The following is a 22,705-nucleotide window of genomic DNA, read 5'->3' as shown; positions in this document are numbered from 1 at the left end:
TCTCTCTCTTTCTCTCTCAAATAAAATCTTAAAAAGAAAAAAAAGAAAAGATGCTCAATATCACTAATCATTACGGAGGTGCAAATCAAAACCACAATGAGATACCACTTCACACTCATTAGACTCTAGGTTATTATGGAAAAACAACAACGACAAGTATTAGTGAGGATGTAATTGGAACCCTTGTGCATTGCTCATGGGAAGTAAAATGGTACACCCTCTGTGGAAAATGGTATGGTAGTTAATCAAAAAATTAAAGTATTACCATATGATCTAGCAATTTTACTTCTGGGTATATACCCAAAAGAATTGAAAACAGGAACTTGAAAAGTTATTTGTACACCAGTGTTGATAGCAGTTTTCACAGTGATCAGAAAGTAGAGACAACTCAAGTGTCCATTGATGGATGAATGAATAAACAAAATGTGGTAGGTACATACAATAAAACGTTATTCAGCCTCAAAATGGAATGGAATTCTGATACATGCTCTAACATGGATGAACCTTGAAGATGTTATGCTAAGTGAAATAAGTTAGACATAAAAGGACAAATATTGTATGATTTCTTTCCCCTACCCCCTTCCCTCTGTCAATCATCAGTCTGTTCTCTGTATTTATAGGTCTCATTCTGCTTTTTGTTTATTCATTTTTGTTTTTTAGTTCCCACGTATGAGTGAAATCATATGGTATTTGTCTTTCTCTGTCTGACATATTTCACTTAACATAATACTCTTTTTTTCTTAAAAGATTGTATCCATTTATTTGAGAGTGAGCATCAGAGAGAGAGGGGGAGAGAGAGAGGAAGAAGCAGGCTTCTGGATGAGCAGGACCTTGGGATGAGGACCTGAGCTGAAGGCAGTTGCTTAATGGACTGAGCCACCCAGGCACCCCTAGCATAATACTCTTTAGGTCAGTCCATGTTGTCGCAGATGGCAAGATCTGAACCTTTTTATGGTGTCATAATATTCCATTTATATATATATATATATATATATATACACACCACATCTTCCTTATCCATTTTATCTATCAGTGGATACTTAGATTGCTTCTCTGTCTTGGCTATTGTAAATAATGCTGTAATAAACATAGGGGTGTCTATATCTTTTTGAATGAGTGTTTATGTTTTCTTCGGGTAAATACCCAGTAGTGGAATTACTGGCTCATATGGTATTTCTTTTTTAAATTTTTTGAGGAACCTCCATACGTTTTCCACAGGGGCTGCACCAATTTATATTCCCACCAGCAGTGCATGAGGGTTCCTTTTTCTCCACATCCTCACCAACACTTATTTCTTATCTTTTTTATTATAGCCATTCTGACAAGTGTAAGGTGATATCTCATTGTGGTTCTGATTTGCTTTTCCCTGGTGATTAGTGACGTTGAGCATCTTTTTATGTGTCTGTTGGCCATCTGTATGTCGTCTTTGGGAAAATGTCTATTCAGGTCCTCTGCCTGTTTTTAAATTGGAGTATTTTTGTGTGTGTGTGTGTTGAGTTGTGGAAGTTCTTTATGTATTCTGGATATAGTATTTTCTAAATCATATTGTACAGGTTTCTCTGATTTTCCTTACCTTCTGTTTTCATTAACAAATCATGGAAAAAATTTTAATAAAATTTTTAAAAACTTTAAATTTTTTAATAAAATGGTGTTCATTATTTTCTACATTATAAGACCTCCTCTACTTCTCTTGTTGCTGGAAATTTACTATCAATTTATTAGATGGTTATTATGCAAAGAGCTCAGGGTCTAGGGGAAACAAATAGAGAGTGATGCGATCAAATAAAATGTGTGTGGAGGATGCACAGACAGGCTTACTGAGTACTTATGGGTGGGGGTTGGAAATGACACTTGAGCTGAACTTTTGAAGAGTAAGTGGATTTTTGCTAGCTAAGCAGAGTCTGAGATGGATGCTGGAGTTGGGAGTGAGTGTGGGTATAGCATACCAGGAAGAGACAGCATGAGTGTAGGAAGGCAAGAAAGAGGAAGTTCATCTTTTGTACATGGGGGAAAAGAAGGAATCATCTTGTTTGGCTAGAATGCCAGGTGGTGGGGTCAGGGGCTGAGAAATTAATCTGGAAAGGTGAGCTGAGATCAAGCTTGGAAGAACCTCGCATGCCGTGCTGAAAAACTTGTAATCTTGAGGTAAGTTAGAGATGTTGAAAGATTTCAACTAGACAGATAAGATGAATGGTTCTCATGGCATTGGTGACAGTTGGGTTCAGGGGAGACTGTACAGGCAGGGGAAGACCAACTAAGGTGTTGGAATATTTTAGGTGAAAGATGAACAGAGCCACAACTAGAGCCAGTAGCTGGGAATGGAAAGAAAAGAAAAATGGGAGAAAAATATGTTTTGTTAAGATGATAGAGTAAATTCATGTTTCGATGTACCTGTTCTGTTCAAAGTATATGAAAATCATAGAAACTAGTAATAGAATATACAAGAAAATAAGTAGGACACAGTTGTGCTCCAAGATAAGATACATGTCTCCATGGACCAAAAACAGAGTGGAAATATAGTGTATTGAGTGACACAAAAGCCATCAGCTAGCTAAGCTCTGGGTCCAGAACTGGTCAGTAGTGGCTGGGAGTTCTGTTCCTGGGCAAAGAGTACTCCATGTGAGTAATGGGGACTGGTCCCAGGCACACAGCTGGCAGACCATGAAGCTCAAATCCCCCACTGACCATTGCCTAGGGTTATAGTTTTTAGCAAGCTTTGAACCTAGGACATGGAAAGACATTACAACAGTAAGACCAGGCACTGAACCAAGCCATCTGCTGGCTCCATGACAGGATCTGTGATTTCCCTAATATCCCTAAAGAGCAGGCACCCCAACCCCCAGCCAGTGTGAGAACTGGTCCAGGAAGCCAAAAGAGACAACTGTAAAATCGTAGACAGGGAGACGTGAGCACAGATGGCCAGGGCAAGGGGTGGGGAGTAAACAAAAAGTTTTCCATTCACAATGAGCCTGCAAACTAAAATTCTACATACATAAAAAAGACGATAGTCAACAAAATAACTGTACCTAAGGAATTATTAAATGATGTACTTTAGTAAGAAGAAAAAATCAATCTAAGGAGAAAGTTAGAGAATATAAGGAACAATCATGAGCACAAAAAGATTTTTTGGAGTCAAATTATTAACTTTATTGACTATTTTAAAAACCTGTTTTTGTGTGTGTTTTTAAAAAAAAGGTAAAACTAAAACACTGGACAGTAAGATTTACTGTGTTTGGGGGAGTAGCGTGATGTCCCCTGGCTTAATGCATACTAAGGTTCACATCATGTTTAAGAGAAAATAGAAATCCTCAAAAGCTTCTGATGGTATTAGAAAAATTTATAGTTAGTTATATATGTTTAAAGTTTTAAAGGATTATCATTTAGAAGAATAGAAAAGTGATTGGTAGCTTGCAAAGCCCACAGGAAAATAAAAAGGAACTTAGAAGACTTTTATCAATACAACAAAAGGCAAGAGAGGAGGGAAAAAAATTTTCAAGGAAAAATGAAAGTAAATACAAAAAAGTGCTAGAAATATGTCTAATCACAATAAATGTAAGCAAATTAAATTCACTTTTCATGAAATTATAATTTAAAAATCCAGCTACCTACTCTTTATGAGATAAGCCCAAGCATCTTTAAAAAGGAAAAGCTATGTCAAAATGGAAAGACAATAACCCACTGAGAAAGTATTAACCGAAAGAGAAATTTCAGACCAGAATCAACAGAAATTAGTAGCTGGATATAGAAAGGTAGGAAGAAGTCAAATGACTCTAAGGTAGCATTTCCTGGAGCATAGCCCCACAGAAAACTAATTCTGAGGATGTTCCTTACAAAAAGGAATTTCGTGATCAAATAAATTTGAGAAATGGTGCATTTTCCTATCCCTCTCTTGGAAATATTCAAGGTGCATATTGCATATTTAAGTAAGTCCTTAAATTCTTAGACATTTAACTTTGTTTAGCCAGGTATATGTATTTTACCACAAAATCTTTAATCAAGTTGAGGAACTTTTGGATGGGGATTTGGAAATGACTAGGAAAGCTCTCAAATGGAAAGAAGAGCTTCAGGAACCAAGAACTGAGCACTTGGTGCAGCTAAAAACACTCTCCTTTTTTCTGTATTATTTGCTTGTTTCTGCTATGCTTTGCATGTCAACCTCATTATATTACTGCACACACTCTTCGTGTGAGCCCTCAGGAGCCATAGCTTGGCAACCCAGGGCAGAACTCTCGGTTTTGTTGGATTTGCTTGGCCCCATGGACTAGTTACTGTTGCCCTAAGGATGGGATGCCCTTATTGTCCATGAGTACAGCCCTTTGGCCAGAGGGGCAGGATTTGTTAAGAGAAGGAGGATGGGAAAACTTATTGGCTGGAAACAAAACATGGCCACACATCACTGTAAATATCCATTAATATCTTGTGGCAGTCATATTCTGGGGAACTGACCTTGAGAAATGCTGCCATGGGATTTCTAGTGCTTGCGAATCATAGTAGTTGTCTTAACTGAGAGAGGACACATGAGAGGAAGAACCAGTTTGGGTTCTGCATGAGGAGAGAATGGGAAGACAAAAGTTGTTTGAACATGTGGAGCTCATTAGATTGGAAATATTTTGTTTGTTTTGTTTTAGGTTGGAAGATTTTTGAGCCTAGAGGCTATTAAAATACCATCCTGCCTTGAAGTTGCCTGGCACAGTGCTGTGTACGATAGTAGGAGTTCAGTGAAGTTGAATGGATATATGAATTAGCTGCGATAAATTGATCGATTTCACAAATTAGTAGAATTGGAGATGAGGCTTATTTTATAGGTGAGGGTGCTGAGGTGCCAAGCGGCTGATTTGCACAAAATAATACTGTTAGTGTCAGACCTGGAGCTTGAGCTGAGGTCTGCTGTTACCTTCCCCACTGCTGCCTACTCGCCACATGCCAGACTCGGTCTTCTTACCGTCTTCTAATTGCCTGCTTCGGGTAAATCCTTTTTCTGATTTGCTTCTGCACAGGGGCTACCATTTTGTAGTTGGTCTGCCTTGAATGGTATGAATCTACAGTTCATGCAAAGGCACCACCATTTCTCATGCCTATAGGGAAAAAGGAAATTAAATAACCGTAGCCTCTTGGCCTAAATCTGGCTTCACAATTAGGCAAAGCAGCAGCCCTCACTTTGCTCCCAGTTATTATCTTGGGATTGATTATTGCCTTCTCTTAGATCTTGGAGCCATTTCACTTCACTTTACATCCTCTCATATTTTATATCCCCACCCATCAGCCCCGCCATGCCAAGACTCTAGGTGGCATCTCATTTTTATGAATGTTGGCAGGTATATATCTGTGGCACATATAACATGGTGGGATTTTTTTTCTCCCTACTACCATGTTTGTGGCTTAAGTTCAAATACCAGTTCCTATGGATTTATAATCGTTTGCTTCTTTCTTTAACGCAAGCTTTTGGTTTAACCAATTCTTGATTGTACGTCTTGTGCTTTGGTCAGTCTCTTGCTTTTTTCAACTTAACTCCTAGATGACCTCTCCGCAGAACTTGTGCATATTGTCTTTGGGGAAGCCACCTGGCCTAGTGAAGTTAGGATACTACTGGGAATCAGAGGATCTTAGTTTGACCCATTTGCCTCAACTGTGTACATTTGCTTATTTTCTATTAATTGTTATTTTTTAAATGGAGATTAACAGACTAGTAGGGCTTTCCTCAATTTTCTCTAGATAACTACATTTAGGGCTCATAAAAATCATTATATTAAACGTTACCAGCATGTTAAAAGTTAATAGCATCTCACTGAAATACTCTGGTGTTTTAGTGTGTGAGAATCAGAATACCGCCAATAAAAAGAAAGTTTTTCTGGTTTTCTTTTTAAATTTATTTTATTTTTAATTGTAAAATACACATAACATAAAAGTTATCATCTTAACCATTTCTGAGTATACAGTTCAGTTCAGTAGAATTTACTACATTCAGGGGCGCCTGGGTGGCTCAGTAGTTGAGCATCTGCCTTCGGCTCAGGTCATGATCCCAAGGTCCTGGGATCGAGTCCCGCATCGGGCTCCCTGCTTGGCGGGAAGCCTGCTTCTCCCTCTCCCACTCCCCCTGCTTGTGCTCCCTCTCTCACTGTGTCTCTCTCTGTCAAATAAATAAATAAAATCTTTAAAAAAAAAAAAAAAATTTACTACATTCACATTTTTGTGCACCCATCACCACCATCTATCTCCAGAACTCTTTTTATCTTGCAAAACTGAAATTATATGCTCATTAAACAGCAACCCCTGGGGGGAGTCACCATTTTACTTTGTCTTTATGTGAATTTGACTATCTGGGTACCTCATATAAGTGTAATCTTGACAATGTATTTGTCATTTTGTGACTGGCTTATGTGACTTAGCATGATGTCCTCAAGGTTCATCCATGTTTAGCCTGTGTTAGAATTTCTTTCCTTTTTAAGGCTGAATAATATTCCATTGTGTGTATGTATCACATTTTGTTTATCCATTCATACATTGATGGACATTTGGGTTGTTTCTACCTCTTGGCTATTGTGAATAATGCCACTATGAAAATTGGTGTACAAATATCTCCTCAAGACCCTGCTTTCAGTTCTCTAGGGTATATATCCAGAAACGGAATTGCTGGATCATATGGTGATTCAATTTTTACTTTTTTGAGGAACTACCATACTGTTTTCCATAGTGGCTGTATCATTTTATATTCCCACCAATAGAGTGCACGAGCATTCTAATATCTCACATTCTTGCCACTACTTGTATCTGTTTTGCTTTCCAGTAGCCATCCTAATGGGTATGAGGCTTTGTTTGGTATTCTTACAGAATAAATTCTGATTCATATATATTGAGCCAGAGTCTAGACTTGGAATGACAAGTTAATTGTTGTCTTTGTATTTGACATACTGACCAAGTTACAACTATTGGCTATGCACGTAGTCAGGAGGTAGGGTGTATTAAAGGGTAAGGAGGGAAGGCTATCTATGAGATGGTGATGTATGTGGCTTATTCTTTATTTTCAATAAAAGGGGCAAGAAATACTGCTTTTTGGTATGATTCATTTTCATGAAGCCAGATGAAGAGTTCTCCCCACTTACATTGTCAACATTCAGTAGTTGCCTTTATCACATATTTGGTCTCACAACACTTTGTGAAAGTTTTATTACACAGGTTTTAGTACTTGAAGTTGACCACAAATACAATGATTTTCTATTACTTCCTATAGGAGTGTTTTTCTACTCAATAAGGAAATAGTGTGATCCAAACCCTGTGTAAACAGCATGTCCTGGATCCTCATGCAAATCTGGTTACTCTTCCTTAATGTTATGTTGTGCAGCATCAGAAATGGTTGCAGAACAATATGTAATAGCTGAGGGCCTAGAAGGAATGAGAGTGGACTGAGTCCAGCTTCCATTTAGAAGCACCACTTCTTCAACTATGCCCACTCCAAAATTCAAGAGTCTAGATTCTCAAAGGGATTCCTGAGTGGTTTCCAGAGATGATAATTCCTCGTTAGCTGAGTATAGCTTTTTAGCACAGCCTTCTCTTTAGTTTCTTGCTGTCCTCAGTTTACTTTCGTTTGCTGTGAGGTTATCATCTTGCCTTTTCTTACTCCTTCTTACTCTCTACCCTCCCTTCTTTGTCAGCCGTCACTTCTTTTTACCTACTCCCAAAGTTGTAAAGAATGTATGTGAACAATCAATTCTCTGTAAAATAGAAGGCAGGTGATCATCGCACTTGTTTTTCTTCTCAAGCAGACTGGAGGGGGGAAGCCCTAGAGTGGTGTGGAATATGGCAGGAATTGGATTACTCAAAATCTGGTTGTTGGCCTTGTTTTACTTTGTGATTGTTAATGCTGAATGCAAGGAATGTATAGAAGATATCAGATTCCTATCACAGAAAAATGTTGCAAATTATGCAGCTCCTAAAGAAAGTAAAATAGAAATTAGAAAAGTCTAATAAAGTTGCAAGATATTTAATGAAAGATTTTTTAACTTGGCTTTTAGAAATTAATTTTAAAGCTGAAAGATACATTGTCTACAAGGTGGAGTTTTTAAAATCACAGTCTCCAAAGGCATTAAATTAACTTTCTCCTTGGACTCCAGACATTAAGCTATCACAAGCTGAGACTTTCATTGCAATCCAACACTGTGCACCATCTTCATCTGGGGTGAATATCAGGGAATTGGTTTTTAAAGTGATTTTCAAAATGAAAGCAAACCATTTTGTTTTCTGATTTACCGTACCCTTTAAAAACCCCACTCTGTTTCTGTCTGATGGCTTCCATACTGCACTCACTGGTCCTTCTCAAGCCCGCCCAGCTCCATGTGGAACGTTCTGTTGCTCTTTCAGCATAAGCAGGTCTATTGTGATATTTATCTGAATTCAAACAAGGCTAATTAAAAGAGCTGCTGACAGTTGTTGTGATCTGACTTTGACTGCAGCTTGATGGTCATTATGGGTAAATAATGAACCAGGTCTGCAAATGTAGCAGCTGCCAACTTGGGATAGAAGAACGGCTATTGCTTCCAATTTAAGGATCTATCGACCGCTTCCCTTCTCCCTGCAGATCTTCTGCAGAAAACTAATGTTTTCTGCTGCTGTGTATTGTGGTTTCAGCTGTTTCAGATATAGCCTATAATTTCCTTCTTTAATATTTAACTTAGGACATTATTAGCTTTCAGAGTTAACTTTTCTATTTTGAAGAAGTTCAGCTTTGTCCTTATGCATGCTATAACTAGCTAACCAGCTGTAGTATATTTATGTGTTTCATTTATATTAGGCAGGAAACAGCTAGTCGTAGAACAAGGTATAGCTTTATGAAGATGTTTCAGAATCCTGTGTAGATGTTCTGTTTTCGGTTTTTGTTTTTAAGAGATAGATGCCTGTCCCTTGCTTTTGTTTTCTTGAAGATAAGACACCTGCTGCCAAACCTGTTTCCGGTTTTGGTCACCTCATCAGTGACTTCTGAAATATTTTGATGCAAAAGCTCTATCAGTGCAGAGGAACTTCCGTGACTTTCATTAAAATGCAATATTGCATATATTGTCACTCCATCATGAGCTTTTCCTTGTCCTATTAGCAAGTAGGGACAGGTGCATTAAAGGTAAGAGAAAAGGCAAATTGCATTCCTAGATTAATATACTTTTCCTGCAGATTTCCCACACTTACAAAATATAGCTTCTGGATTTAAAAGTCACATTCTAGAATTTAACACCAGCGAGTACTTAACAACACATCCCTAGCATTTGTTCACCTGCCATGGAAAAGGCTATTTGCATTATGTAAAGCACGAGGGTACAGTGGTGCTTTGTGCATAATGCAGCAGAGTTTCGAGATCTTGCTGGGAGGAAATGATCCCAAACATGCCCTGAAAGACAAGTCTTACTTTGAAAAATAATGATGAAAAATTGCTTATTTCTCCCATGTATTTGTGTCTGTGTTTATTTCAGGAAAAACTAAGTAAATTTTGTTTATCTGACTCTAGAATAGTGTTGAGAGTGTTTTTGCTTTTCTGTTTCTAGCACGAATAATGCCAGAAATAGTGTTAACAAGGGGTTATGTTATGCTGGCTTATGTTAAACCAGATCACCCCCTAACATGTGCAGAGCCATTCATCTGTGTCACCAAAACCCAAGAGAACATCTGACATGGACTCTGAAACAGAAACAGTGATCACTTACAAATCAAACATGGCACGCTCTAAACTGATTGTGCATGGCAATCTTTTCTAGAAAGGACAACTAATTGAACATGATAAAGTGTAAAGTTAATTAACACCCTTAAATTTGTTGATTACTTTCACGGGATTATATTGTTCGATGAGTAGCAGCTTTCTATCCCAGCTGTCGCCTTTTTCAGCGAATGTCGCTGATAAACAATAGAGACACCATAACAAGTCGTAAATGGTCCCTGTGACAGCAGCCCCTTGTGAGGCTGCATCTGTAGAAAATGATTAGAACAATTGCATTTTAAAGACGGCTCACATTGCAGCCCAAGTCCCATTGGTCCTCTTCTTGATCTCTTTTGATGGCAGACTGGTTAAAACATTTAAGTTCTTTTGAGTAAATTAAGTGATTTACTACGTTTTGCTATATATCAATGAGAGTGCTTTGGTGGCAAGATTTTTTACAGTATCAAAAACAAATATAATTTGTACTTTTTAGATTTCAATCTCTTTCCTCTCTGGATTTGAAGGCCTCTTTCTGATAGTCCTAGAATTGAAAATGATCTCCTTATTTGTGACTTGTAAATGGTTATTCTAAATTATTGGCACTTGCATAATGGATTTTCTGTCATAACCCTTGGTTCAGCTTCTCAGTAGGACTAAGTTCCGAATTTCAGTTCTTTGCTGCTCTTAGGCCATAGACCTTGACATATTCAGGCTGAGTATAACTTGTTGTTATATTTAATTTTATTTTAATATTAAAAAAAATTTATAACATTTATGTGATAACCGTGTAAAATACCTTTCCAAAGTATTCTTTCATTTGAGCTTCAGAGTATGCATGGCAAGTGATTTTATCACTATCTTCAGAGGGAGGAACCAAGATTGAAAGGTGTTACAATAACTTGTCCAAGTGGGGTGACCTTGAATTGTGACCTCACTCCAAGTCTCTTAACTCAGATTACATGTTCTTCATTTTTTGTGTCTTCATAGTAATGTCTCCATACATGTGCACTTATACTTATGCATGTTTATGCAGCGGTAAGTGAACATGCCATTACCGCATATGGAGAATCATCCTACTCCAAAGTTGAGCTTTTTTGATAAGCTAGAAAACATTGTCTTACTTAGTCTTAATTAGTATTCTTGGTTACTTTAGTAACCGTTGATTTCTTCTTTGCTCACCTCCTAAAAAGACAATGAACATTTATCACACACATGTTATATGCTGGGTGCTGAGATTCAAACAGCTCTTGCCCATAAGGATCCTTACGAGACACACCAGAAAAATCATTGATTAGAGTAGTGTAAGTGCATTATTACAGATGCTACTAGAAATGTTATAAAAATAGAGAAAGGGGATTATGGTCATGAATTGCTTCTTAGAGTTGACATGAGTCGAGTGTTGGAAGATAATCAGGAGTTAGCCAGGCAAAGGAAAGCAAGGGAATTTCATACAAGGGAGTTGCCCAAGAAAGGCATGGATACATGGTTTTTGTTGCAGGGAGTGGATGAGAAAACCAGAGAAGTGGTTAGAGCCCATTGACAAGAAAAGTAAAACTTAAAAAGTCAGAAACCATTTTAGGAGAAAAAAAAGAAAGTTCATTGTTTCCTACAACTCAAGACCAAAGGGAAGATACAGTGAGTTATGTAGTTCTTATTTTTGGTGAACATAAACATACAAGTACTTCAGAAAGAATAACTTTTACTTAATAGAAAACAATAGTGTGGGGCGCCTGGGTGGCTCAGTTGGTTAAGCGTCCGACTCTTGATCTTGGCTCAGGTCATGATCTCAGGGTTGTGAGATCGAGCCCTGCATCAGGCTCCCCACTGGACATGGAGCCTGCTTGGGATTCTCTCTCTCCCTCTACCCCTACCCCCTGCTTGAGCATGCTCCATGAGAGAGAGCGTGCTCTCTCTCTAAAAAAAAAGAAAAAGAAAACAATAGTGAGACGCTATATAGAAATGCTGAGTAATAGTGAATAATGAATGCTTCAGCTGCTGGTTATGTTCATGTCGACACATAACTTGAAACTTAAGTCTGTTTTGGTTCTTATAACAAATAAAACTGCCAAAGATTGGGACACAGATAAACAAAATATTAGACTGAGATGATCACTGTTAATATTGACCTCTATTGCAGGTGGGCTGAATTAGAAAAAGATATAAAACAAGAATTGAATTACCTTGAAAAAATTACTACTGCTTTTGATATAAAAATATGATGAACATTGTCTTATTTCATTTACCATCTCCTGCATAGAGTTCCAAATGAGAATTTTTTAAACCATGTAACTCAAGGAAGAACTCCATTTTCCTTGAGGCTGCTTTATTCCTCTCCCAAATAGTGTTTGCCAGGACTTCTAAGATACTCAGACCCATATTTGAAATTCATTGTGAAATCTTTTGGTTTCATTTTTGTATTTGTTCTTAATTCTGATTCTCAGTTTTCTGTTTTTGTCTAAAAAGCAAACTTAAGTCTGTTGTGAAGAGGGATAGGGTTTTATGTGTATTTAGATAACAGGCAGAACTCAGTGTCCATATATAAAACATAGAAAATTATTTGCTCAGCTCATGTTGTTTTAAACTGCTCTGAACACGATCTACAAATAGATTCAGAATACCTATACTCTTTTTTTTACATTTTATTTATTTTTTTTTAAGAAAGGGGAGGTAAACTTTTTCTTTTCTTTTAGATTTTATTTATTTATTCGAGACAGCATAAGTGGGGAGGAGGAGCAGAGGGAGAGGGAGAAGCGGGCTGTCCACTGAGCAGGGAGCCTGAGACAGTGCTCAATCCCAGGACCGTGAGATCACGACTTGAGCTAAAGGCAGACGCTCAACCGACTGAGCCACCCAGGCGCCCCCAGAATAACTATATTCTTATCAAAGTTTTCAAAGCCTACCCACAGTTGATGGCAAGACCATTACTCTTTGAGAACAATTTGTTTCCTTTTTCACCCTTTCTCTTTCTGAGAACTCATTAGTCTTTCAATGACGGAGGTCAAAAAAATGGAAAGAAAGAGGGAATCAGGATTTGGTGGCAATTGTCCTCATCCATGACACTTGGTACATGATGCTGCCTTTTGGCATTTACTTCTGAGTATATGTCTCTTTTCCCTAACTGTATTTTATAGTTTTTGAGGGCAAAGACTGTGTTTTATACCTACCATGACCTTACATTTTGGACTTTCTGGAATAGTTGTATTTCAAATATTCTCCCAAGCACAAGGATGGAGCAAATTGTTAAAGGCACTGAACAGATAATTGCTGATGATATTTTTCTTCTTTGAACCTCCAGATGACTATATGCAGACCTCTCCTGTAGTATGCATCTGTCTTTTACTATTTATAATTGTTTACCTTCTCTCTTCTCCATATACATGTACACACTCACCTCCACCACCACAAACACTAGGTTTCAAACTCCTTGAGGACAAGGACTATTTCTTCTTCCTTCCCAGGGTTAAGAACCACTGACAGATGGCTCTCCAGTGGTCAGATTTTTTATGTCCACCATAAATAGGAGTGGAAGGAAAGAAAGAAGGAGGACAGTTTAGGTAATGGAGGCTTCCTGTGATACCTTTGAGAGAGAGAAAAATAGAGAGAGGCTGACTTTGAGACTTGGATTAGATTTAAAGTGTTTCTCCCCTCTAAGGTTGATTGAAATTGAAGCAGACTCCAGAAGTGTTAGGTGGATATCCCCTTAAAAACAGTGTAGTCTAGCCACCTGTTTTGAATGGACTGGGCATTTGCCTTTTCATTTGTACAAATGAGTTCAGTTTTTCTGATTCTGCGGTCATGGGAGAGAAGCACCAGAGTTGTAAATGCTGTAATACAGTTAAGTACAGGATATATTTTGATTTAGTTTATACAGTTACTAAAATATAAGGTTAAACTACTTGCCCCAATATTCTAGCAACTGCACAAGGGTGTAGTCTGTTTTCCTGTTTTGGGAAGTAGACTTGAATTAAAGTGGCATGGCAATATAATAAATGTATTGTTTATGATTGATAGACATCAAAATCTGTACAGTGTCTTCTGAAATCCATAGAATGTCTTACATAACTTTAGAGTTCCACCTTCCTAGATAGTATTTCCTAAGCTCAAAATGGTTACATATATTGTAGGATTACTTAGGTCTTAATTTTGCCTTTGCAATGGGACCAGGCTTCATAGTGTCACACATTTAGAGGAGTATGTATGGAAAGACAGGATTTAGTCCCAAGGAATGCCAAACCTTTAGAATTACCCAGTTTAGTCAGATCCTGACATTGGAGTGTGGGTTATGAAAAAGTCCTAATAATGATGCCACCACATTAAGAGAAAGAGAGTGGAAATACCACAGACTTCTGAATTAAAAGATGAGTTATTCTTTCTTTGTGGTCTTTCTTGCTTAAGTAACTTACTTCTTCTTTTTGAAATATGTGTTTGAACAAGTGAGAAAGTACACCTGTCAAAAGATTAACCAGCTGAGAACCATTGTCAGCATTAATTTTCCTTTAATAAATGACTCTGTGAAGCTATTTAGCAATCTGTAATCTAGATACAAAGCTATTGACCTGTGATGGATAGTGCTGGATTTGTTTGTAAGCTTTGACTTAAATCGTCTACTTAATTTTCCTAGGTCAGATCAACAGGATTAGGAGTAAGGATGGTTATGTGGTTTGAATAAAAATGGCTGTAGAAATTGAGCAAATAATTGTAAAATAGTAATGATAATCTACCATCTTAGTGAATTAGAAACTAACAAAAATGACAGTCACTTAAACTTCAACATTACCAGAATGTTCAAAGGACACAGATTGGCTAATTAAAAGCATTTGTTATAATTGGGTTGACCTCTTTTGCTTTTAATAATTAGTTAAAATAGCATGAACTGTAAAATGGAAAAGGCTACTTGACTTGGCAATAGCAAAATATTCACAATTTCAGTGAAATAGGGATCTCTTCACTTGGGCTTTTTATATATATAAACTATGTATTTCATTGAATAAATTAAATTAAAAAATAGGCCATTACTTGCAGTTGTCTGTTCTAATGGCCAGATTTGATACATAGCACAGATAATTACGATTTCTTTATTCCTAGCTGTACTATAAAATAAAGTATAAAGGCAAAAATTGTACTAATACAGTTCTTCCACATACTTCCCTGGTTTTGATCAACAAAACCTAACTTGAAAATTATGAATTAAAATTTCTCTAATATTAAAAATAATAATACTCTTGGTTTTATTTATAGTTAATAAAAATTTAGATGAATGAAGCTTCTCCTCCTTTTTTAAAAAAAAGAAGAAGGAGGTAGCGGGAGGGGAAGAATGAAGCGGGGGAAATCGGAGGGGTAGATGAACCATGAGAGACGATGGACTCTGAAAAACAAACTGAGGGTTCTAGAGGGGAGGGGGGTGGGAGGATGGGTTAACCTGGTGGTGGGTATTGAGGAGGGCACATTCTGCATGGAGCACTGGGTGTTATGCACAAACAATGAATCATGGAACACTTCATCTAAAACTAATGATGTAATGTATGGGGATTAACATAAGAATAAAAAAAAAGTTAAAAAAAAGGCGAAAAAAAATAAATAAATAAAAAAGACAAGTCTAAGGCATGTTTTGTGTGCTAACCAATCATTTCAATCAATGAATATGCATCAGACCTTTGTTTAGAGCAATGAAGGAGTAGCCAAACCAAAGCTTATTTCTTCCTCCTGCTCATATCACTAGGAATGAATTGCCCAAAAAGTATATAGCAGGAGGGAAAAGAAAAATCAAATAATATTGGAAAGTGCCATCAGAATAATCAGTCTAAATAAGCAACTGTTTTCTTTACCTTAAAACGGACTCTGGCCATCTGAAATGCCTGCTTGTCTAGGGAGAAAGAGCCAGGTCCCTCTTTGTAGATCTCATCTGCAGATAGTATGCGGTGAGTAAGCTAATGGGCCAGAGACCCCCAAATCCATACTCAGGCAGCAGACCCCTCTGGCTGTTCTCGTACTGGTCAGGGCACAAGTTACCTTTTTCATATACTTTCTATTACTGAATAGATTTCTTAGAATAATAGGTGCACATGAATAAAGTGCACATTTCAGATTCCCATATCTCTCATGCCATGATTGTACGAGATATTTGAGATGAATTGAGAATAAAAGTTTGAATCCGTATGTCCTTTTTGGCTTATGATTAAACTCCACAACACTTAATTTTTAAAATATTCTAGGAGAGGGGCACCTGGCTGGCTCAGTCTGTAAGCATGTGACTCTTGATCTTGGGGTCATGAATTCAAGCACCATGTTGGATGTAGAGCTTACTTAAAAATACACACACACACACACACACATTCCAGGAGAGATTTAGAGTATCTTATATGTGCCTGACGTATATACAGTTTGGAGGCAAGATATTTTTATTTGTTTTGGGGTTTTCTCTAATTTTACTATCTACTTAAACACTTGAAGAAATGTATCATTTTGTTCTATCCCTTTACCCCCAAACCATTCAGGTGTGGGAGCTGCTCGGTCTGGGAACCTCACATTTATGGTGGGAGGAGTCGAAGATGAATTTGCTGCTGCCCAGGAGTTGCTGGGGTGCATGGGCTCCAATGTGGTGTATTGTGGAGCTATTGGGACCGGGCAGGTAACATTTTCACATTAATGACACTGACTTGATGATATAAAATTGGCTAATGTTCATTTCTCTTTCCTGACCACATTCTTATTCTTATTACTACCTACTGTGTTCAATCTATGGATTTTTTGTTTGCTCAGAATTTTTGTTTTGTTTTTTTGAGAGAGAAAGAGCATGGGGGGGGCAGGGCGGGGGAGGGTAGGGGCAGAGGGAGAAGGAGAGAGAATCCCAAGCAGGCTCCATGCCCAGTGTGGAGACCAACTTGAGGCCTGATCCCACAACCCTGAGAACGTGGCCTGAGCCAAAATCAAGAGTCGGATACTTAACCGACTGAGCCACCCAGGTGCCCCTTTGTTTGCTCAGGTTTCCTTAAAGTAATTTGGAATAAATTAGTTTTCCATCATTCCTGTTGGAATTAAGTGGACATCAGCCAATTAACTTATTAAAAAAGATATTGAAAGTTCCATCATTCAGATTCTAATACATCATCCTAGTGGCCACTGAAATCATTCTCAAAACTGCTTCCATATGAAGTGCTCATGGTGTCTGAGTTGCTGTTATCCTCCATCTAATTACTTGCTATAGTTCTGTTTGTAATATAGTCAGGAAGAAGTAACCTACACACTTTAATCTTCTTCTTGAAAAGCAAATAATTTTCATTTAGAAATGTATCAATTCTCTAATCAGATAGAGGTGAATAACAACACTGAACTCTGAAATCAAAGTAGTTGTCCCCCACCCATCAACACGCTTGCTGTCACTAGTCTCCTCTCTTCTTAATCCTTGGTCCTGGTCGCTGGCACCCTCTTTATCTTATTCAAGACTTTGGTATTATCTCAGATATACCTATTGTCTCCATTCTCTTGTCCAGTCTCCAAGTTCTGTTGATTTTTGCTTCAGTGTCTCTCGTTGTTGACGGTCTTCTCCATTCCTCATATTACCTGGTCCAGTCTCTCATACCTTGTGTACCGCTCGGAAACCCTGGATGCCAGGTTTACCACTCTGCCCAACACTGAAACCAAAACCAACTCCATTAAGATGTTTGTATCATCATAGACATCCCCATTCTGAAACTTTGAATGGATACCTGTTTCCTGTCAGGTCAAATTTTAACTCTCCACCCTAGCTTTCACAGCTGTTGCCTATCAAATTTCTCACTATTCCTTAAAACATACGTACATGAGTCCGTTTTCTTACTGTTCTCAGGAACATCCCATGATCTGATATATTTAATCCCTCTTATATATTTACATTTTTCTCTGCTCTCCTCCTTTCTGTCTCTTGCCTATTTTAAATTCCTGCCTGGCCTTCTAAAAGATGGGTTTCAGGTTCCATTTCCTCTCTGCTCCTGCCTTCAGCAATCTTGGAATTCCTGCTGTCTCTGTCTCATAGCCATACAATTTTCCACTCAGTTGTTTTTATTTGTGTGTTTGTTGTCTTTATCTTCACCGTGTTACTCCATTGCCCCAATTAGAATGTAAGCCCCATTCCATAAAGAGCAGTTGTGCTAGGGATTTTGTGTACAACGTGATGACTAGAGCTAACACTGCCATATGATATATATGTGGAAATTGTTAAGAGAGAAAATCCTAAGAGTTCTCACCATAAGGAGAAAAATATTTATGTACATGTATTTTTTTGTATTTGTATGAGATGATGGGTGTTAACTAACCTTATGGTAACCATTGCATGATATGTGTAAGTCAAATCATTTTTATGCTCTACAACCTGAAGTTATACAGTGCTCTATGTCAACTCGATCTCGATGAAACTGGGACAAAAAGAGCTGTCATGCCACATAGATTCCTTATAGACTGAGCTCACAGGAGGAGCTTGGTCACCACTGTGGGGTTCTTACCCAGTGGAAGGGTCTGCTGCCAGATAGCCTGGTAGGCTCAGAAGGAGGCATGTGGCACCACGTTCCTTTGCCCATTTGAGAGAATCAACAGTTAAATGCTCTTTTAGAAAGAAACCTGTGGCGTTGGGTAAAGAACAACTTCCTGTGAAGTACAACTTGAAAATTACAATATTTAATATGTACTCCATTTATTTTCAGGCTGCAAAGATCTGCAACAACATGCTGTTAGCTATTAGTATGATTGGAACTGCTGAAGCTATGAATCTTGGAATCAGGTTTGTTGAATATATATTTTCATGTACTAACAGTTTTTATGAGCTTCCCTATTTGATTTTCTGATGTTGAAAAAAAATGTTCATGAGAGATAAATGAGTTGATCCAGGAACATTTTGAAAGTACTTCATTATTGAACTTTAACATACTTTGCTTATTTGACGGCCAATAGGACCCTGGAGAGCATGAATACTCTTTACCATAGCCATAAAATGTATTGTGCTGTATGTTCAAAGTTACATTATCCTTTTTATATGGGAGCTCCATCTCTTCTATTGTATTGAAATGCAAGAAACTTTTACTATAAAATTTAAACATACTTTGGCAGTGTAGGACAAATTTGTATAAAACAGCGTTTTAATGTATAGTGAATTCAAGTGTTATCCTACCACATGACTGGTTTTATGTATCTACTTTAAATATAGTCTCCAAAATCTACACTAAAAAGGCTCTTGGTTGTTTAGTCTTGGGATAAACTGGATGGCATTCATAAAGCTGCAACTCATGTGCATAATTCTTTCATTTTAACTTGTTTGTGGTTTTGTTACTTTAAATTAAGGATATATCTTTCCATTAAAATAAAATGGCATTCATACTTTGCTTAAAGTGATTCAGGAATTTTGTTTCTCCTATGATGATCATCATCTTTTAGAATGCTTAAGGTTAATGTCTTAATTTTAGCCTTTAATCTTTTGGGTTAGGAATGCTACATATGATTAATCACCTAATTAATTTTTTTGAATGTTTTGTATTTCATGATAATAAATATACGTTTCTTACTTTAGAAAATGCTTAATTAGCAAGGTGCTTTATTCAGGTGTTTTCTTCACACTTCCCCAAGCTGCTTACCAGATATATCACAAATCAGAGTAGTGTTTCATATCACAGCTTTTGATAAAAGAAATTAAAAGAGCCAAAGTGCTTGAGGTATTTTTTAAAACACAGTAATGGATTCACATTTCCTCTTAATTACCATATCAAGATGCCGTTGTTTATTGAATTGCCCTTGTCTCAGATGTTAAACTATCTTGACCTATTAAGTTGTCATGTTGTAATTGAGATAAAAGAGGAATTTGCTTTGCATCAGTGCTAATTGGTTTATCAATATCCTGTACCATTTACATTTTAAAATTGAATGTCTGTAAGATGGTAAGGCGTATCTGTACAAAGCCTTAATAAAACTGGTGGTATACAGAAAGCTGTTCAGAGTGGTATGTCTGTATTATAGCCAGTTTTAGGCTATGGGTCACTTACTCATAAATGAAAAACAACCAGTAACTTGTTTTCATGTCCATCCTCTAGACTAATTTCATGGAAGAGAAAGGTGTAAATTTCTGGAACCAAAATTGCATACAAAATTAATTGGTGTTGACAATAGGATAGAACATTAGTATGCATATGCGTCTTTAGAATTTTATCTTCACTCTTCTGGGCATAAATGAATATCTAATAAAAAAGCAAAAGCGTAAATAACCTAGGCTATACTCTACTAGAATTTCCCTCTTTATCTTTGCCAGTTTATTTTATATCCTGCTTCATACTCTGAGCATTACTGGATCAGGGTATTCCTTAGGCATAATGATGTATCCTGTGGTCTTCCTCAGATAATTTTCCTAGTAAAACTCTTATTAGATGATCACTTGCTATTCTAAAATGAAATTTTTGTATGATTAGTGCTTATAGAAGTCTAACTCCAAACACCAGCTAATAAAGAATAGTATGAAAGTCACTTGAGGGGCGCCTGGGTGGCTCAGTCGTTGGGCGTCTGCCTTCGGCTCAGGTCACGATCCCAGTATCCTGGGATCGAGCCCCGCATCGGGCTCCCTGCTTGGTGGGAGGCCTGCTTCTCCTTCTCCCACTCCCCCTGCTTGTGTTCCCTCTCTTGCTGTGTCTCTCTGTGTCAAATAAATAAAATCTTTAAAAAAAAAAAAAAGTCACTTGAATCAAATGAATTGAATAAAATGTATACAATGAAATATATACATTGGCTACTAGAGTGAGTTTGTTATCAAAGAGAAGAGGAAAAGTGATAAAATTCCAAATAGAAATGTTAAAAGCAAAAGCAACAAATAGATTTTCCTTTATTATTGGCCTTAATCCTAAATTATGATAAAAAACAGTGTTTAGAGAGATGAACCTTTAAATGTTTAATTTTTCCGAAACTGTACATACATTAGTTACCTCTCTCTATATATAATATATATTTTATATATACTTATATCAGTATATATTTACATATATCACATATAAAGAATGGATACAAATTAGGAACTCCCTAGTTTTACTTAACTGTTATAATAATTTGTAAGTTCCTGGTGCTTCAGATTATACGAATGAATTGCTTATTTTCATAACATTAGGATTTTATCAGTTTATCTTAAAAAGATTCTCAGTAGTTTGAAAGTCCTAAAAATGATTGCTTCTGGTATTGTCTTTTCTCCATGGTTTACAGACATGGTTTAAAATGACAGGATTGTTCTCTAATAGAGTATAGAGAGTGGCCACGATTTATTGAGCTTTGCAAGGTGAAAGAGAAAATTGGCATCAGCAAGCATAAATTCCCAAGTAGTAAATTCCCACAAAGTAGTACAGCATCAGAGTGGCTCAGCCACATTTATATTCTGTTCACTCTGAAGTGAAATTTTTTTAGAGCATTAATGTCAACATTTACAAATTGAGTCACCTATTCCTATGAAGTGATCATTTCTGATTAATTTCATCCTCATAAGTCAGTATTTTTTCTAGAACACTTTCCCATTTTTTTAAAAAATAGAAGAATAAAATCTTATAGTTTAAAACTCTTATTGACCCTATGATCTTTTACAGTGACTCTTTATGGATGTTAGTGAAATTTTAAAATGCTACAAAAAAAAGTAAAGCATAAAAAATATGTGTATACAACATATTTTGAGAATCTTTTTTTCTTTTTTTTATTATGTTATGTTAATCACCATACATTACATCATTAGTTTTTGATGTAGTGTTCCATGATTCATTGTTTGTGTATAACACCCAAGTGCTCCATGCAGAATGTGCCCTCTTTAATACCCATCACCAGGCTAACCCATCCCCCCACATCGCTCCCCTCTAAAACCCTCAGTTTGTTTCTCAGAGTCCATAGTCTCTCATGATTCATCTCCCCCTTTGATTCCCCCCCTTCATTCTTCCCCTCCTGCTATCTTCTTTTTTTTTTTTTTTTTTTTACACATAATGTATTATTTGTTTCAGAGGTACAGGTCTGTGATTCATCAGTCTTAGACAATTCACAGCGCTCACCATAGCACATACCCTCCCCAGTGTCTATTGCCCAGGACCTTTCTACTTTCCAATTGGGTTCTAGTTGGGACTTAGAGCATAGTTTTATGGCACTGAAGGTACCCTGCTTGCATTAGAGAAGTTTTGTCCTGTGCATCACAAAGGAACAATGTTGACAATAGAAGTTTTGCTATTACGTTTTTATTTTTGCCCCCCTGGGAATTGACTTTTTTGTTTTTCTTTTTTTCAATATTGGTGGCATAACAGGTCATTCGCATTACCAACCAGGGCACAGGCCCCTCTAGCAACAACCATGTTGTCTTCCACCTTAAAAGAAACTTAAAACAGTTGAACTTCTGGAAGGCTGTTCAAGATGAGAACTTTTCCACAAGCATAATTTTAGTTTCTTGGCTACTGCCCTTAGGACAGTGTTGCGTTTTCATTTAGGTGATGAAGCCTCTTAGTTGTATACCCTAATACCTATACAATAGATAACAAGTGGCAAAAGGTTTATAATAAAAGTTTGACCAATTTTTTTTTTTTTTTAAGATTTTATTTATTTATTTGACAGAGACACAGCGAGAGAGCGAGCACAAGCAGGGGGAGTGGGAGAGGGAGAAGCAGGCTTCCCGCAGAGCAGGGAGCCCGATGCGGGGCTCGATCCCAGGACCCTGGGATCATGACCTGAGCCGAAGGCAGATGCCCAACGACTGAGCCACCCAGGCGCCCCGAACAAATTTCTTAATAAACTGATAAAACACCATAGTATTGGCTTATTGACTGTTAAGTTCACTACCCACATGACCCAGTGAGACTCAGGATGGTGGGATTTTGGGTGTCTGTCAATGCCTGCATCCCAGCTCTGCCACAGACTTAAGCTCTTCTCATTTATAAAATGACAGAAATAATAGCATCTATCTACAGGATTGTTGCTAAGATTAAATGAATTAATCCATGTAGATCTTTTAAAACAGTTCCTGGCACATTGTAAGTGCTCAACATGGTAGTTATCTATGTGGTTGAT

At 37.3% G+C, this 22,705-nt stretch overlaps 1 protein-coding gene across 1 annotated transcript in view; it reads left to right on the top strand.

The window, feature by feature from the left end:
- HIBADH (3-hydroxyisobutyrate dehydrogenase) overlaps positions 1–22,705 on the top strand; it is a 105,364-nt gene that overhangs the window by 73,294 nt on the left and 9,365 nt on the right. Inside the window, exons 5-6 of the mRNA XM_035020803.1 lie at positions 16,171–16,304; positions 18,352–18,428. Of these exons, the coding sequence (XP_034876694.1) occupies positions 16,171–16,304; positions 18,352–18,428 (211 nt within the window). The remainder of the gene's footprint in view (positions 1–16,170; positions 16,305–18,351; positions 18,429–22,705) is intronic.

The sequence above is a fragment of the Mirounga leonina genome, unplaced genomic scaffold (genome assembly GCF_011800145.1).
Source record: "Mirounga leonina isolate KUSES-001 unplaced genomic scaffold, KU_Mleo_1.0 Mir_174, whole genome shotgun sequence".
NCBI classification, from domain to species: domain Eukaryota; kingdom Metazoa; phylum Chordata; class Mammalia; order Carnivora; family Phocidae; genus Mirounga; species Mirounga leonina.
The sequence above is the reverse complement of the archived record's forward strand: the minus strand, read 5'-3'. Positions and strand labels throughout refer to the sequence as shown.